At 39.4% G+C, this 17,500-nt stretch overlaps 1 protein-coding gene across 5 annotated transcripts in view; it reads right to left on the bottom strand.

Moving 5' to 3' along the window:
• Positions 1–10,470: 10,470 nt before the first annotated feature.
• Positions 10,471–17,500, bottom strand: part of LOC138014291 (neuronal cell adhesion molecule-like) — a 73,348-nt gene continuing 66,318 nt past the window's right edge. For all 5 annotated transcript variants that reach the window (XM_068861340.1, XM_068861337.1, XM_068861336.1 and 2 more), the window contains 2 exons: positions 11,017–11,344; positions 10,471–10,505 (listed from right to left, as the gene is read on the bottom strand). In XM_068861340.1, the coding sequence (XP_068717441.1) occupies positions 10,486–10,505; positions 11,017–11,344 (348 nt within the window). In that variant the 3' untranslated portion in view covers positions 10,471–10,485. The remainder of the gene's footprint in view (positions 10,506–11,016; positions 11,345–17,500) is intronic.

Here is a 17,500-nt window from a genome sequence, read left to right as displayed (position 1 = left end):
AGCTAACAGTGTGTCCAGGGAATGCCCCAAAACAACGCCCCAGAATGTGTCCAGGATCAGGCTTGAGAATTTCAAGTTCATCGCCCTCGAATTCCTCCGTTAGTTAATTGCTAAAGGGATTTTTTTTTTAATCCTCAAGATCTGACTTCAAAGTACATTGAAATCATGGTGGGTAATTTACTTACAAGTGTAAATGTATTCAAATATAAAACCGATGAAATTTCTGATCAGATTTTGCGCGAAAGCTCGATATGATTATCGTCACACGTGAAATCGCGTCGTTGCTCTACGTTAGCCTGGGACCACACAAACATAAAGCAAATGACTTGTTATTTCATCGGTGTTTACATGATAAACAGAACATTACATGACCGCTTGGAGATACGAAATTCCTCTTCTCGTGTTTGAAAATATCAACACTCACAGAGAAATCTCATATCTCCCGCGCGGCCATATCATATCCGCTACGAAGGTCAGGGGACTAGTCCGGGTGGTTTAGGCTGTTATCAACCGCGCCTTCCACCTCTGTGACCCGGGTTCAACCCTGGCTTCGGGTCGTATGTGGGCTGATTTATCAGTCGATCTCTATCTGACACAGAAGGTTTTTCTCTGTGGTTCTCCGTTTTCCTCCCTCATCAAAATCGACTCTCAGTCAATAGCCCTTATTCACGATAGCCGCCATGTTGGTTTTCATTGTCTTGCAAATTAGCCATGTGTTTATGCTGGGGAGCAAACATTGCAATTAAGGAAAATTGAGGAAAATCGGCTCGTCGAAATATTGAATTAACATTGCTAAAAGTACATTTTAGAGTTTAGAATTAAGTACCTTTACAATAATTTTATATCTTTGATTGCCTCGGACATTTTGACTTTCTACTTTGTTATCTGCTCATTTTTCACTAAAAAACACATCGAAGTAACTTGCGTAAGCATTCTATTTTACTAATTAGGTGATAAGCATTTAATGAACGTGACACAAATCATCTGTGTGGCTAAGAATGTTCGTAATTATCTCTCGAACTTGTGTTTTTTTGCCCCCTCAGAAATGTGTAGCTAATTTGCATGATAAGTCAAGTCCAATATGGGTGCTATCGTGAATAAGGTCTATTACATCCTGCTGCGGGCGGATACCCTCGATAGGGATACCCTATGTTATCCTTCCTTTTAATTGAATTAAATGAATAAAGTTGGTATTATTAAGTGCGTAGGTTCGAGTCCTGCAAAGGAGTCGTCGTTTTTCCCGACTTTCCCCGAGTCAATATCGAAAAATAAATCTCTTCATTTCATTCATCGGGGTTGACATTCAACATTTCTTTCGGTACAATCGCGAATATGCTACTTTTAGACAATTTAGATCCTTGCAGTATGGCATGACATTTGTCATATAAACCTACCGGTAGTTTAATGGCCTTGTTCTCGAACTTGCCGTGAATTCGTGGGATCGACCCCTGCAAAGAAAACAACGGACTTTTTCCGAGAATCTCCTTGTCAACACCGAAATATAAATCTCTTCATCGGACGTACCGCGAAAACCGTAACAAAATTATTGAATGTTTCCGTTCACCATAATTATATGGTAGTAGATTCCAACAAGTGTCCCACAATTCCTACGGATTCCGGAAATGATGTCATATTTTCCTGCAAGGATAACCACGTGGTTTACCGAAAGTTTTCCGAATAATGGCGGAAAGGGAGAAAAGTTTGTCTTTGGTTGACAAATGTTTACGAAGTGCGATTTAGGGGTGAATTGGAGAAATGATCGCATTAAACTAGGCTTTCACGGGATTCGAACCCGCGACCTCTGTGATACTGGTGCGGTTCTTACCCTACTGAGCCATGAAGCCACCCAAATCACAGGTAACCCAGGCTCACTGTGTGCGTCACGTAGGTATTAAAATATAGAGAACATATGAGTCGAAGTTTAGGTCTGAAAATTTGTATAATAATTTCTGGAGGGAGAGGAGTCCCAAATTGCTAAAAACAAAACTCACTGAGCAATCTGGGACTCTCCTCCCTCCAGGGAAACATGTATTCCCTCGTCACCAGGCGTCCCGAGTTCAGTGCCATTTTAAATTGGACACTTCGCGAGGACAACGCTTTCGGGCCGCCATTTTAGCAGTCAACTTATACGTTCTACGGAGCCTGGTGGCTTCGCGTTGCTACATGGAGATGCTTCAGTGGATTCATGGTTTAGAGAAATTCCTTTTCCACGAACCTGGTGTGTTATTTAGCGACTGGATTTCGATTTTCACGAAAAAAATCGTGCTTGTTTTGGGTCGATCGGAGGGTTCTTAAAGCTGGCTACTCTGTCTCCTACCTTGTCACTATACTATGAAGGAAGGTGAAAACGGGGACCATTTTCCCCGAAACACCTTCGTGTGCGTTATTAAAGACAAACACCAGCGTCACCACCCTGGTAAGTTTTATCGATTTTTATTTCCATTTTCTAGCAAAATTTTCAGAACCTAAACTTCGCCTCATATCGTTCTCTATATTTTAATACCTACGTGACGCACACAGTAGAGCCTGGGTTCCCGGTGCCCAAACGAGAGCATGCCAATTAATCGTTTTCACGGTTAGTTTTTTCTCATTTGCATTACAATGTAATCAAAAGAGGAATGCGAGGCAATCCGGGTTTTAAAACATACAAAAATAGCCCGAAATTGCATCACACACATGCTAGATTATATTTGTAATGCAAATGAGAAATGGAAGGGCTATTTGTTGGCCTGAATAGTTGTGAAGGCGGTCGGAACGCTTGTGTGCTTCTGCTGTCGTGCACATAGTGAGAAACCTGGCAAGATATTTTGGATTAACCTGACTGTTTTGCATGGATATTCATCCACAACAAGCTCATCCTGGACCGATCACTTACTTAGATTCCAACAATTTCAAAACTATCGCTTCAATGCATTTGCAATCGGGGCCGGAGGCGCGTAATTTAAAATTCAAGCCCAAAACTAGCATCAAAACCGAATTCTTGGATTTCACATGACGTCACGGCCGGGCCATGTTGGTGTCCCCGAACAATGAAATGGTGGGGCCATGTGGTGTCCGCGATCTAAGAAAAAAAATCGCAATCCTCGCGCAATTGAAAGCTGATTATTATGGGCTTAACGTCTTCTTTTGTTTTCGGGGGTGAAAAACTGATGGCTGTTGATCACGTGATGTGAAACCCAAGAATAAATTAGCTTCCAGGAATCAAACTATTGTGCGTCTAAATCGAAATACAACGTTTCGCTGTCCTCGATGTTCTTTCGTGCATTTAAAACAACTTGAAATGCTGCAGACTCGTCATGGCAGAGGTGGTCGTGCGTATTTTTTTGTTGTTTTTTTTTGAGGGGGGGGGGGGGGGGGGGGGGGGGTTTATATTTAACGAACAGTATACCTACTAGGATTACTCTGACAAGGCGAAATTTCTCTTTTAACATCGTAATTATCGATCCGTAAATAATAATAACCTTGTACCACTCCATGCGTACTCTTCGACGATTTCGTGAACGACCTGTCTACTGTGCATGCTAGTTCTTCACAACTTTACCTTCCTGCTTCTGTGATTAACGCTAGATGCTCTTCGTGATAATCCACGTTTAAAATTAAAGACATGGTTGTTGATAATTCGGTTGATATCTTGGCTATTTGCGGCGACTTGGCTTCGTCGCCATGGCGATGACGCTACATATGGTGAAATATTATCCGTCTGGTTACGCCGGTTTGTACATAAAAAAAAAAACAATCCTTGACTTGAATGAAACGCAGCTGGTTAAGTTGGACTTTCATTTAAATTTAGGCTCTCAATGTGAAAACTAGACATGCCCTAACGAATCGTTTCGAAGCTTTTGAATATCTTGATGCTTCCTTTCATGAACCTGCAGCATCGCGTAAGGATTCTCGCCGTTTATATATCGCCGCACGAACCATGTTTCAGCTATATGAATGTTCTTGAATGTTGACGCTATTTATGGATGAATTTTCAACTCTGCTTGAAGCAGTAGTTCCGTGCAGCGTTGAACTTATTATTTTGGACGATTTCGATTTTCATGTTGATGTATGTCGCTGATGACAATAATGTTTTCAAGTTCACATCTTTACTAAACACAACACGTCAACGTATCTATGCGCGGTTTGGGACATACTCTGGACTTAATCATCGCAAGATCTTTTCTTAACAACCTTCGCATTTTTGAGCAGCCTATCTCTCTCTGATCACAAGGTTAATGCGTTTCATCTTAAGCTCAAAAGCCACTTACGGACGTTCGCGCGAAAATCTTCCCACATTGAAATTTGTTTCATTTATCGCCTGAGGTTAGGTCATTTTTTCTTTTCAAAAATGAAAAGAAAAAAAAAGGGGGGGGGGGGTCCCCGACTTTGTTTCGGAGAAAAAAGGCAAGGAAAAATGTCCTAATTTCGATTGATAGGTCATCATAACAAGATGTAGCCTCATCTACTCATTCGTTGAAAATCTTCAAAATAATATGTTAGAGTGGATGTTTCTGTGCTTAGAAATATAGGAGTGGGTTTTTTAGGTAATTGCATGCCGCTGGGATGTCTTTAACACTAGAGTTAATCCTCAACGAGCATTTTAGCGAGCGCTACCTGTTGTAACCACTTCTGGAACTCAGGACACAAGGAAAGAAAACACTTGAGAAAAGATTACTTCTTACATTGTGGTTTTTCTTTTTCATTTAATCACATTTTGTAGATTGTAAGAAGAGCAAGTGATTCATGCCTTTAAAAAATAGGGGTCACCGATGATCTAAACGAGTAAAATCGATGTGATGTTGCGAAGCTCTTGGAAAATTTAGTTTGTCACGATTTTGCGTGACCTGCCGGAGAAGGACTGGAGGAAAGGTTTTTGCAAAAAAAATATTAAAAAAAATTACTCGAGCATAGCAACGAAGTTTCAAGCAGGCGTTATCTTTATTTGATTAGTGTTCTGTATCATATCTCTCCATTGCCGTCTTTCTCATCTTCTGGAGTGTGGTTTTTGTGATATACAATCTCTGGCTGTTTCCTCTTAGGTCGGCACTATTCAGTGCATAAGAAGGAGAAGATAATTCTGCTCTACTTTTATGAAAGTAAAGGGAAAGAACTTCAAAAACATTGGTTTATTTTGAACTAAAAAGTTCGTAACGTAACCCCTTTTTTTTTTTTTTAATGCAACGTCGGTGACTAAAACTAACTTTCCTCGAGTTTTTAAAACTTTTAACCATTACTCGATTAGTGACCTTCTTCCAGCCTCCCGGACCTTTCTCTTTAACGTTTCATGATAAATTTGAAATAAATGTGCCATTCTTTAGCCGACCTGGAAATTTTTCCCTGGCGTTTTTCTCGGCATAAGATCTTAACTAATGCTTGAGGTAATGCGTGACATATTAAAATACGTGTTACCTGCGCAGTAAAGTTGCGCACCAACAATTAGCGCGAACGTCCTTAAAACACGTAAAACTATCGTTTTCTCTTGATTAAAGAACTTTGACTTTGACAAGTTTAATGACATAATACTCAATCAAACGTTACTGTAGCACTAAAACTTGGATTAAACTCCCTCACAGCTTCGTATGAGACTGTCACCGTAGATGCTCTTGACAACTGGCTCCATTAAAGACCAGGACTATTACAATCAAATTACGTGCACTCTGGTACACTGACGAAATAGCCAATGCTAAGAGACAACGACGAAGATTTGAGAGGAAGTGGCGATCAACTAAACTTGATGATGACAAACCAATATCTGCTACAGTGTAATGTTTTAACCAGCTTCTACGTAAAGCTAAGAATAGTATTATTCCACATTAATCGAGAAAAACAAGACCGATGGAAGTGGAATGACCTGGTATTATTGGAAAAAATAGTCACTACTCTGTCAAGCGGTCTGAGATGAAAATACGACCACAGAACTTTTAAGCCTCTGTGTCATTTGTATCCGTGACATGCCTGTTACTATCAATTGCTAACAGGGGATGGATCGTATTGGTCATCAAGGAATCGAACTGCTTAACTCGCGATTACAAAACCGCATGTTATCATCCAGTAGATTTAGATACATCAGTACTTGCTAGTAGTTTCACAGAACCAGTAAGCTGGGAATGCTTTAATAAATTTCGTTAGTGGTGACCAATGATAACTGTTCTTCTTTTTTTCTTGTCTGCATGATAGTTTTCACCCTTTTATTTTCCAAGAAAGAAAAGTAAATTGTCCTTTCTCCCAACAATTCACTGCCTTTTTGCTCTCACAAACCCTTTCCACAGAATAACCCAGAGAAGCAACAATTTCAAAAAGAGAACATTGAAAGATGTTAAGCTACGCCTGCACTTCCGATGACACTAAAACTTTGTACCACTGATGTTTTCTCGCATTGGTAACTGGCTGACTATAACAGCTTGCTGCTAAATTTTGCAACTATCTCACTTCACTTCCCCAACACCTTTAAATTCCAATTCGATCAGGATGCAGCACCTCCCTGAAAACCACTTCCGGGTGAGTGGAGCTTCCTGGGTAAATATCTCGAATTATTAATTATTATTCACTTACACGAAACAAGCACGATGTTTCATTTTTTTTTCAGATTAAAAGCCAGTTACAGAAACTGATAAGGCAACTATTGATGCTAACGTTGTATTCTGCCTTTGTCAAAGAGATATGATTGTTTCTGGGCTGAGCGTCAGAAGTTGCTGTACCACATTTATCACACGACGACTTTGAATGGGGAAACCGAGATCCAGTTCTTGTAGCTTCATGGTAGAGCATAACGAAAGAGGTTACGTTCGAATTCTGCCTTGCGCTCCAATTTGTACCTTTGCCTTTGCGTGTTGCCAGGCAACCATCATGTAAAACTTGTGGCAGTGTGGCCCAGTGGTTAGGGCGCTTGCCTTGAGAGATCCGAATATCTCGGGTTCAAGACCCACTCTTACCACTCGTTGAACTTGATTCGGGTAGTTCCTGGTTCAACTTCCCAGCTGCACTTGTAAATAGCCAACTGGAGGTATGGGGAGAGGTCAATTAAGTAAGTATGTATGTATGTATGTAGCTTGTCAAGGGTACAATAGACGAAAGACATAAGTGATCTTCGCACTTATCTGGAAAACCTGAGCAAACTGTACAGATAAGTGCGAAGATCACTTGTATCGTTCGTCTATTACCCACCCTGCTTCCGTCTGACCTTGTAGCTCAGGCGGTTGAGCAGCGTTGATCTAACCCGAGGGTCGTGGGTTCAATTCCCACCCTGGGCAGAGTTTTTTTTTTCTGTCCTTTGGTGGGCCCATTTCCATTAGTAACGCTCACATGGTTCCTAGCACTTCACATTACACTGTAATCAGTTAACAACAAGTTACACTAAGGCCCTAACCCGTTTCAAACGGCGAACTTTACATGCGCCGAATCTAATGCAAATGAGAAAAATCTATTGTTTTTTTTTTTCTAATGAGAAAAATCTATTGTTTTCGCTCATTTGTATTAGATTCGGCACATGTAAAGTTCGATGTTTGAAACGGGCCTGACTTACTAAAAACTGAAATTTGGAGAAAATAGTTTTGTTAACCCTTTCACCGCCAAAAATGCAAATTGACACTTGTAGATTTTACTCTAACGCCACTGAGACGATTTTATTCGTCAATGGGGAAGCCCTCGGCAGTAAAAGGGTTAAATTCGTCATAATGTATCAGCGATAAAAGCTCTTCCACACTAAAGAACAACCAGGCATGGAGGCCAAAGAGTATTAAATCGACCTTACTACCCTTTTTTGCTTATAGCCTGCCGTGCTGGCGTATTTTGATGGGGTTCCAAGGATAACGCCACCATGTTGGATAGTAAAAAGTGTTAGAGAGCTGGGGAGAGTGAAAACATGTTCTAGGGAAGAGGACGATCAATTCAACCAAGTCTCTCCCTCAGTTGAAGGATTATTCTTGATTGTCAATTTCTTCCAAGTGAAATAGACCAATTTCGATATATTAAAATTCAGTCCGAAACAAAGGGCACCATCTCTCGAGGCTCTGGGGAATAAACTCATACAAATCCTTATATTTATTCCCCAGAGCCTCGAGATGATGCCTTTTGTTTCGGACTGAATTTAATATGTCGAAATTGGTCTATTATCGTTCATTTTGGACAATGAGAGCTTGATAGGGATCATGGGAAATTACCATATTTCTTTAAAAGCCAAACCCAATGTCTGGACTCGCAGAACTCGAACCTGGGAACGTGTGATTAATAACCCATTCACTTAACCACTAGACTACCATATCACTAACTACAAGGTTGTCATTTTTTATGAATGTCAATAATTTTTTCTTCCAAAAGTGCCGCTCTAAACGTGTATGAACACCCGCTAAGAAGCAAGCGTACACAGTGAAAAATGTCGGTTACCAAACTTAAAGAGAAGGCTAACCATTTTAAAATCAAGCTTTACACTTAAGCATATATCAGCAGTGATACTATATAGTTTTGGTAAATAATCGGCACATATTTTAGTCAGTTGATCTTTAGTGGTTAAGTGGATAAAAGCAATTCATTCAAAGTGGGTGATCCGGGTTCAAATCCTGTCCAGTTCCTGCTTTTCTTTTTTTTTTTTTTTTTTTTTTCCCGCTACCTCAAGTCCTGGGACAGAGTAATCTACATGGAGGATTATACTTCATTTTTGGAGCAAACTGACAATGAAGGATAACCCTTCATTTGAGGGAGAGATCGTGTTGATCAATTTACACTTGTAGTTGGGGAGGGGAACTATCTCGCGCCAATCCCGCCCTGCGTTCAAAATGGCGGACTTGCGTTTGAAACATTTTGTCTTTACACAAGCCTTTGCTACGAAAAAAAACATCGGCTCTGCACGCCATTCAGCTTATAGATTTAAAATTCCTATCCTTTATTACAACGTCATTAGACGTTATTCATGTTTCTATGGTTGAACTGGATTGCTGGCACGAGTATGAAGATAAATCATCCCATCGCATTATTCTCAATTTGCTGATTAATGTAGCACAACCGCGAAAATTCGAAGATGCACCAACAAAAATGTGCTTTCTTCATGATGCTAAAGATTAAACCGCGCCTGGACCTTTCTCGGCAACCATTTTAGCAATGGCCAAAGATGAGGTTGCCCCGGGGGAGATGGAGCATTTCTGACATGCAGCACTCGGCTTCCAATGTCCCCTGCACCTCCGTCGAACACAAAGTCTTCCACTAAATTCCCTTCAAGATCCATGGCCTGTGCACGAACACCTGCAGGCCTCTGATTGGTTGATAAAAACATGCAGAATCGTAAGTAAATGGAGCCAAGAGAAAATAAAAGGGAAAGAGAGAGCATCCCCAATACATACCCTTTTTCATAGGTTATGTGTCCCAAGTTATTTTTAGATCGACTCGTTCCATGCAACTCAAGTGGTATCGTTTGTAGTATTGGTGTGTTAAGTACTAATCTGCGCTATTTAAAGGCCCATCTTCAACCGCAGGCTTTTCGACCGTTTTTTTTTTTTTTTTTTTTGTTATGAAATTCGCATTGCTTATCGTAGCGATCTGTGATGAATTTCAGCTTTGGAGAAATTTTCACATACGAAAATTGTTCCTACGGCACGCAATCCCTGTAGGGTGAACGTGGGTCTTTGATCTTCTGTACTCGTTCGAGAACGGTTAGTTATTAATGACCGTCGAGGATGGCATTTTAGATCAACCCATCCTCTACCTCTGAAATGACGATTATAAACAATTCCTAATTTGCTCTAAATCGACTATTATCGTCAATTTAGGACGCTTAGCGCTTAATAGGGATTATGAGAAATCAATATCTCTTTTTAAAATCCGAACCCCAATACCTGAATTCGCAGAACTCGAACCTGGCAATGCTCAATTAACAACACCATACTACCAGAACATTATTTTTATTAATATATCAATATTCTTTTCTTCCGAATGCCGCTGTAAACGTGTATTATCACCCACTAAGAATCAAGTTTAAACAGGTGAAAATGTCGGTTACCAAACCTCAAGGGAAAGCTATCCATTTAAAATCAAGCACTAGACTTAACCACAATTCACCAATGATTTTATATATTGTAATCAGTGTTGGTAACTAATCGAACAATTGTCAGCCAGTTGATGGTTTAGTGGATAAAAACAGTTCCTTCAAAGTGGGTGCAACGGGTTCAAATCCTGTCCAGGAATGTAACTTTTACGTTTTTTCTTTTCATCCGCTACCACAAGTCCAGGTACAGAGTAATCCAAATTGATGATAAAATTCAATCCAGAGAAAATTAGGAATTGTCGATAATCGTCATTTCAGATATAGAGGACATGTTGTTTATCAGGATACACACAGCATCGCCAACCTAACGCAATTTTATGTAGTTGTCATAAAATGTCGCACCTGATTGTAGCCTGTCAATTCTTGTCACAACCGTGTCACAATCTTGTCACAATCTTGTCACAGTCCTGTGCATAGCGCATTATCGCAATAATCGTTACGGTATCGGCATCGTTTTCATCTTTGTGTGATTAACAGCAGTTCAAGATCTCTTCCATTATAATCAAAAGAACAAAAAAAATACTTATAAAGTTAAACAATCACTTATTTTTCATGTCTCTGGGATGTCACGTCAGCCCATTTAAATCCATTGTTATTGAAACAATCGAAAGCACTGATGCAGGAAACGGAAACAATGCCATAGAAGTTGAATTAGAATTTTTTTTGCAATCTTTTCGAATTCCTTTGTGTTATGAACCTACTTAAGGCGAATAGACAACTCGTGCGTAGAATAAAATGTTCGTCCCGTACAATAAATTCGATGGCCAAAACTAAATTTGATATTTTCTATATAAACTCGCAATGTCTTCTGTGATTAATGAACATCATCTTGTTCAGTAAGAAAAGTACCGTAAAGTCTACTCCTAGAGCCAGAGCTTGGTCATGCGCAAAACCGTTAAACTGTCCCTTTGCAGTCATATATAGAATCATCAATTTTGCTGAGCGTCGACAAAACTTGTCAAATAGCTGCTCCGACAATTTTAGAGCAATACAGCACTTACCCTTGAGTCGTTTGACAGCTACTGCCAGCTGCTGTCCGTCAATTCGTAAGTAGTATCCTTTATTTACGAGCCCAAACTCTCCTCCTCCGAGCTTTTCGTGTGTTATGGTGATCCTATCGCGAGGAATTTCCCAGTTTCGATTGCATGTAGCCATTGTCTGTAAGTACAGCTCATTATCGAGAGGTTCTTGTCCGTCAGTGGTAGTTATTGTACCATCTTGACTAGAGCTTATGCTGACGATAGTTGCTTGACTATTAAGGCGCAGCTTGTTTATGATATCCACGTCATTTTTAATGTGAAGCTGGATAAGGTCTTGTTGCTTAATTAGCTGTTTTTTTTTATGAAATAAGAAAAAAATGCAAATGTATAAAAGGAAATAGTGAGAGTTAGCTCCATTAAACGAATTAAGTGGTGTTTTCAGTCAATGGTGACTTTGGAAATTATAACTGATCTTCCTCCGAATGCTATGGCGCGCCTTTTCAGTCAATATTCAAACAGCTTTATTATGTAAGGCATCTATTTCATTTCTGTGTCGTAATTTTTATTTCTTTTCTATATATTTTTTTTTATTTTGCTTTGATCTATTTACGTCCCTTCCCATTAATTTGAATATAAGATATATAAGCACAGTATTTTTTTTTTAATCAGAGTTAACTGAATAGAATGTAATGTGAAGTGCTCGATTTCTATCCCATATGAACCATGTGAGCGTTAGCCTTAGTGATGGAAATGGTCCCACACAAGGACAGAGAAAAACTCTGGCCAGGGTGGGAATTGAGCCCACGACCTTCGGGTTAGATCTCCGCCGCTCTACCGACTGAGCTTCAAGGTCAGACGGGAGCAGGCCGTGGGAACTGAAGATGTTAAAGTCACGGCAATGAACATGTACAAGTACAAGGAAAGGTTAAGTTTATACAAACGTTGGCCGTGTAGCACTTATATTTAAAACACAGTTAACTGAATAGAGTGTAATGTGAAGTGCTCGATTTCTATCACATATGAACCATGTACTTGTAATACACCTACACTTTTAATACAGTGTTAGAATTACCCTTGACTTACCAGTCATTCCCCGAACTTAGAGAGGAGTTTAGTGTAATACTCGCATCAGATTACTGGGAAATGGATATTGTGTGATATGCATTTTGCCAACAACGACTGTTATGTGTCAGGTTTGTGTCAAATTGTTTTAAAGGAGATTTCCTATATGCTCCATTGCTGTAAATTGTGTTTGCTGCTTGTGACGGGTATTTTCAGTTTTCAAAACATAACATTATATATCGATATTGCACAAATTATTTTTTCACCGATTCCCGTATACCATACTGAAAAATTGTTACCTAACGGTTTTATTGCAATAATATGCTGGTTATCTACGTTAAGTTGACATTTGAGCAAATACAGCTGTTAGGAACGGTCTTGTTGCGTTCAAAATTTAACATTTTTCTGATATTGTAAAACTAACTGTAAGATGCGTTTGTTTTGCTCTGTTCTGAGTAGGGCAATATCAAGGCATAAAATAAATTTCATTCTGTTTACGTTTCCAATCTCTCACTGAAGTTGGTAGTCCTAGAGCAAACTACGCTACCCCGTCCACAAGTCATCATAACATTAAACCATAGTCATATATTACTAGTGTCACAATAAGTAGTGCTACTTTGATAGTGTTTTCACTCTGTCAACAACGGATTTCAAGTTAGCTGGATACTAGGAACATCTGTCTTCAAATGTCTTTTCCACCAAAACAACCTCATCTCAAAAAACGTTTCTTATCGTTGTTGTATGTTGAACTGAGTGACAACTAGATCTATGCATCTCAAATATTGAGCTCTACCATGTTCACCATCATCATTCAAAGAGTGACAGAAGACATCCAAAATTTGCAGTTGTTGTGGTGTAAGGTGAACATCAACTGCTGGAATTGAGACCTAATAGTCGTCATCTAATGGAAAATTCCCATCTGGATCAAGTCCGTACAATGGAATTTCATTTGCATTAAGAATACTCTCAACGCCAGAGTATCCAGAGTGCATGTTTTCCAAAATACCAGAAGTGAACCTTTGTAGTGGAGAGAACTGGTGTTCCCTAGAAACAAGGTGATTGTTCCACTGACCAGTAAATTGTTGCAATGCCCTATTTATCCGTGGCATGTAAACATAGTGCAACGCAAAGAAGTGCACTTCGTTTAAAGGGTCAAGAAGACCCATGTCTTCCATTCCATTGAAGATATTGGCAAAATGACAAAAGGCACCAGCGTAAATATCTCTATAAGCTCGCTTGACTCGGGAGTTGTGGACAGAGCTTCCAGTTATGATACTTCCGCGGTACATTCCACGACTTTTTATTATGTACTTTGCCACTCCAACATTTTCCAATCCATGATCACTTCTTACTCTTGAGGGTAAGCCGAATTCTCGCACTCCTTTGATGAACAGTTCCAACACTGTGTCCGCTCGATTATTATCCGTTAGTGTGGCATACACAATGACCCTTGAATACCCATCGACACAGCAATGCACAGCAAACCTGTACCTGGTCAACTTGTGATTGCCATCTATGTGCCATAAGGCGTTTGGTGTTGGTACTGAGTACTTCCTACGGTAAACTGGAGTGGGCCAGCGAAGAGCAGTCCAAAGTAGGTCTAGTGTACGGAGGCAGTCGCGAACCCTCCATAGCTGGATTCGAAATCCTCCTGCTCTGAGAGCTCCAAGCAATCTTCGTTGTCTACTGTTTGGAGTAATACTTCGAATTTCCTTTACCGCGTCTTCAAGCTGGGAATCTGAAGAAATGTTTTTGCTTTAACTAAACGTATTGTACACTGCCCCTAGGACTACTGAAACCTTCTTTTATACAAGAATGCTCCTCCCCTGGGACCAAACCCTTACCCATAGAAAATAGCACCACGTCCACATATCCACAGAAGGGCTACAGCATCTTTCACAACTTTTCACTTAAATAAACACTTAAAATAAGTCATATCACCTGTTTGGTGGATCTATCCAAGTTATTTTGACGAGCCCTATTAAATACCTACCCATACATAAATGATGGAAAGGCTTCCCTATCGGTTCGTATACTTCAATTACATACCCGATGCCTGAGAAGGGTACCCCTTTTCGGGCCTGAGCTTCTAACTTTTGTTAATCAATAGAGAGAGCTCCTTCTGGTAAGTTTATACCATACGGGAATTTGGGGGTCCATAAAATATGTTAACCGTGGGTATAACATCTAAGAGTTTTTTTCAGTGACACCAGCCAACACTGGATCCGCAATATATAACTGAAGCTTCTATAAACAAGGACGCTACTTTCCAGGTATAACCTGTCTACAGTGTTACACACCTGACAATGCTGTCCAATTCTCGGTGTCACCATTCAAATTTAATTCCCGTCTTCTTCGACGTAAAGTACTTTCACTGATAGCTAGCAAATTGGCAATCTTTACCCAGGAGAAGTGTAGTTCGCAAAAAGAATTCAATCTGCCCTCTTTAGACAACGATTACTGGTCTTCCACCTCCTGTAACTTTGGTTGTAGGACAAGAAAATGCATTTGATTCCATTTCTTCAAGGGAGCTTGAACTTCTCTCCCCATACTGTTTTCTCATTACACGAAAAATGAAGCGTACTTTTGTCAAAACAGCTTCCATTATTATCTTGAAATCTTGAAGGACAGAGTCGTCACTGTGCAACACACTGTGTAGTAGGAACTGTAAAGTCAAAATTGCATCTTCCAGGCGCGAATTAGCGTCTTCGAGGTAATCTATGGACACCTCTTATGCGTTCATATTCTGGATACCAATTAAAAGCGTACGAAGAGAATTTACGAAGTTGTAGAGACCTCTCTCTTTGGCATCTCTTAAGGTTTCGCCTGCCATTTTGTTTTGGATTTAGCAGGCACGTGAATCACGGGTAATGCGATCACGTGTTTCATTCTTAATTAGAATGGAAATGAAAAATCGTAGTTCCAACGAAAAAAAAAGGCACAAATATAAAAATATACATAAAAAACGCATATAAAGTAATGAGAACAAACAAAAATAATGTGCTTATATAACCTATATTTAAATTAATGGAAGGGACGTAAAATATACCATAGCAAAATAAAAATATATAGAAAGAAAATAAAAATTACGGCACAGAAATGTAATAGATGTATTACATAATAAAGCTGTTTGAATATTGACTGGAAAGGCGTGCCATAGAATGCTGGGCACGTAGCACTGAAGAGTCTTGTTTACAGTAAGGATGTAAATTTTTTAGTTTGTTGGCCAATCTTTGTTCATAGAGGCCTGAAAGATACTTTTTCTCTCTTGATTTTCTGTACAAACATGTCTTTTTCCATCGTTTTAGTTGCACAGCTTACGAAAATGCGGATGAAAAATTAATTTTAGTTTAATTACAGCCGAACGGGTGGGGGGGGGGGAGAACCATATAAAAATGAAGGAGATGCTCGTCGAGAATTTTGAAAAAAAAAACCCCTAAGAGGTATCAAGATCCTGTCTTGTGGGCGGGGTATGAAAAAAAATTCCCCCTAAGAGGTACCAAACTATGTCTTTTTTATTAGAAAAAAATTAAAAATTAGTTAATTGTCAAATGTCTCCTGTCATAATAGGACATTTCCATGATTACGCCATATGACTACAAGTACCAGAATCCTTCAGGTTTCGCTTGTCTCATGTCAATTAGAGCTATTGTTATTTTAACCCCACAACATCAACAACTTGAACTGAATTGTGGTAGTCAAATGACGCCATCGTGAAAATTACCTATTTTTAAAATTTGAATGCGATATTTCAGATAATCTCTAATCAATGATGCCATGAAAATTCGAAATTTTAAAAATAATGTATGGGATGATTTGCCCTTTTGTCACCAAAGACAAGTTATTTTACCTTTTGAAGTCAATTTGTAATTAAATAGCATGATGCCTATGCGAGCAAACTCGCATGTTATGCACTAGTAAATTGAAACTACAGCCCCCGATCCCCGGAACGTAGCGGAGGATCTAACATTTGAAAGATGCTACATTTTACACTTTCCCCCACCCCTCGGGGGAACGTTGACTGTTATAATCCCCATTGCTATCCGGCCCGCGCGTGTCACAAGAGAATTTTCCAAAGTTGGTTTTAATATTAAATGATTTTTACGCATCGCTGAAAAACGCTATAGCTGCTACAAGGTTTTCATATCGTTGCAAATGCTACAAGAATCGGGGTTTCTTTTACAAGAAACAGAAACAATTTTTTTACAACGTAAGATTTAACACACTTTTTGCTTTGTACTATTTCTTGACAAAGAAACTATTGTTGACGAATTTGAATCTTCGCTAGCCTGCGTAGCAAGCGTTTTCGTGAGGCACAGAAGAAGAATAACCAAACAAAAATTAAGAGAGGGAGGAGATAAGAGAAGAAAACGCTTGTCCGCAAACCCCAACATTCCGAAGAATGCGTTCCCCACAAACGCGAAGATATGATTGGCGCGGCCTTTGTGAGATGTACATATTGATAAATGTCAATCAAGTTTTCGTCTAAGAAGAATTGAATTTATATTCCCTCGAAAGCATAATGCAGATAGTTCGATCGCTGCCTTCAGAGAGCGCTCGATATTCTCTTTGGATGTTTTTTAAAGTGCTTATTTGAAGAATTAACCGATTTATGTATTTTAAATGTGGTAGAATGATCTGTCTTTGCACACAAGGCTCTCAAACCCTTGCAATAATTTAGCGCCTCAAATGACATTTTAAAGCATTTTCTCTGTTTGCCTTTTTCTTTGAAATAAAGGGATATTTCACTTTTAAAAAAAGAGCTATGGAGTGATTTTACTCACATCCCAGCCTATTCAACATTAAAATGTTAACGATATCTGATTTTTACGGACAGGCACTCTTAGGGTCCGTTCGATTGACCCTATTCCGGAATAAGAGTACGCGGAAAGATGATTTAAAACGGTACGTCTGGCGTTTTGAAGCAACAAGGATAATAAAGATATGTTTAAAATAGCATTTTAGCAGGTGTTTGACAATTTTAATGTGAATCTCCGTAAAAACGAACGATTTCTAACTTCTATTCCATGTGTTCCTTTTCCGGAACATGGTCAATCGAACGCACCCTTAAATAATCCGACATCATGTCACGAGAGACTCGCTACCGCATCTAATTTGGAAATCGGCTTTGCATATTCTGTACTTATCGCTTGGTTTGGGCGGCCCTAAAGCTATCTAGTTTAAACAACATTTACTTCGCGATGACTAGTTTCACTAGTGCCGTGTTTGTTTTTTGTTGGCAAGTCCTTCTTCTCATTAGTTGTTGTTGTCGTTGTTTTTTTTTTGAGACGTTCCACATGGGTGTGGGCTTAAGTGTGAAAGTGTGAAAAAAACGTTCTTCGGAATGTTGGGGTTTCCTTCCCTCCTCTCCCCCTCGTCCTTCTCTTCATTTTTTGCTCGGTCAAAAGTTTTCATCTGTGAAACCCAACAAAAACACTCGCTA

This window comes from Montipora capricornis, chromosome 8 (genome assembly GCF_036669925.1).
Source record: "Montipora capricornis isolate CH-2021 chromosome 8, ASM3666992v2, whole genome shotgun sequence".
NCBI lineage: Eukaryota > Metazoa > Cnidaria > Anthozoa > Scleractinia > Acroporidae > Montipora > Montipora capricornis.
Note: the sequence above shows the minus strand (reverse complement) of the source record. Positions and strands in the feature narration are given on the sequence as shown.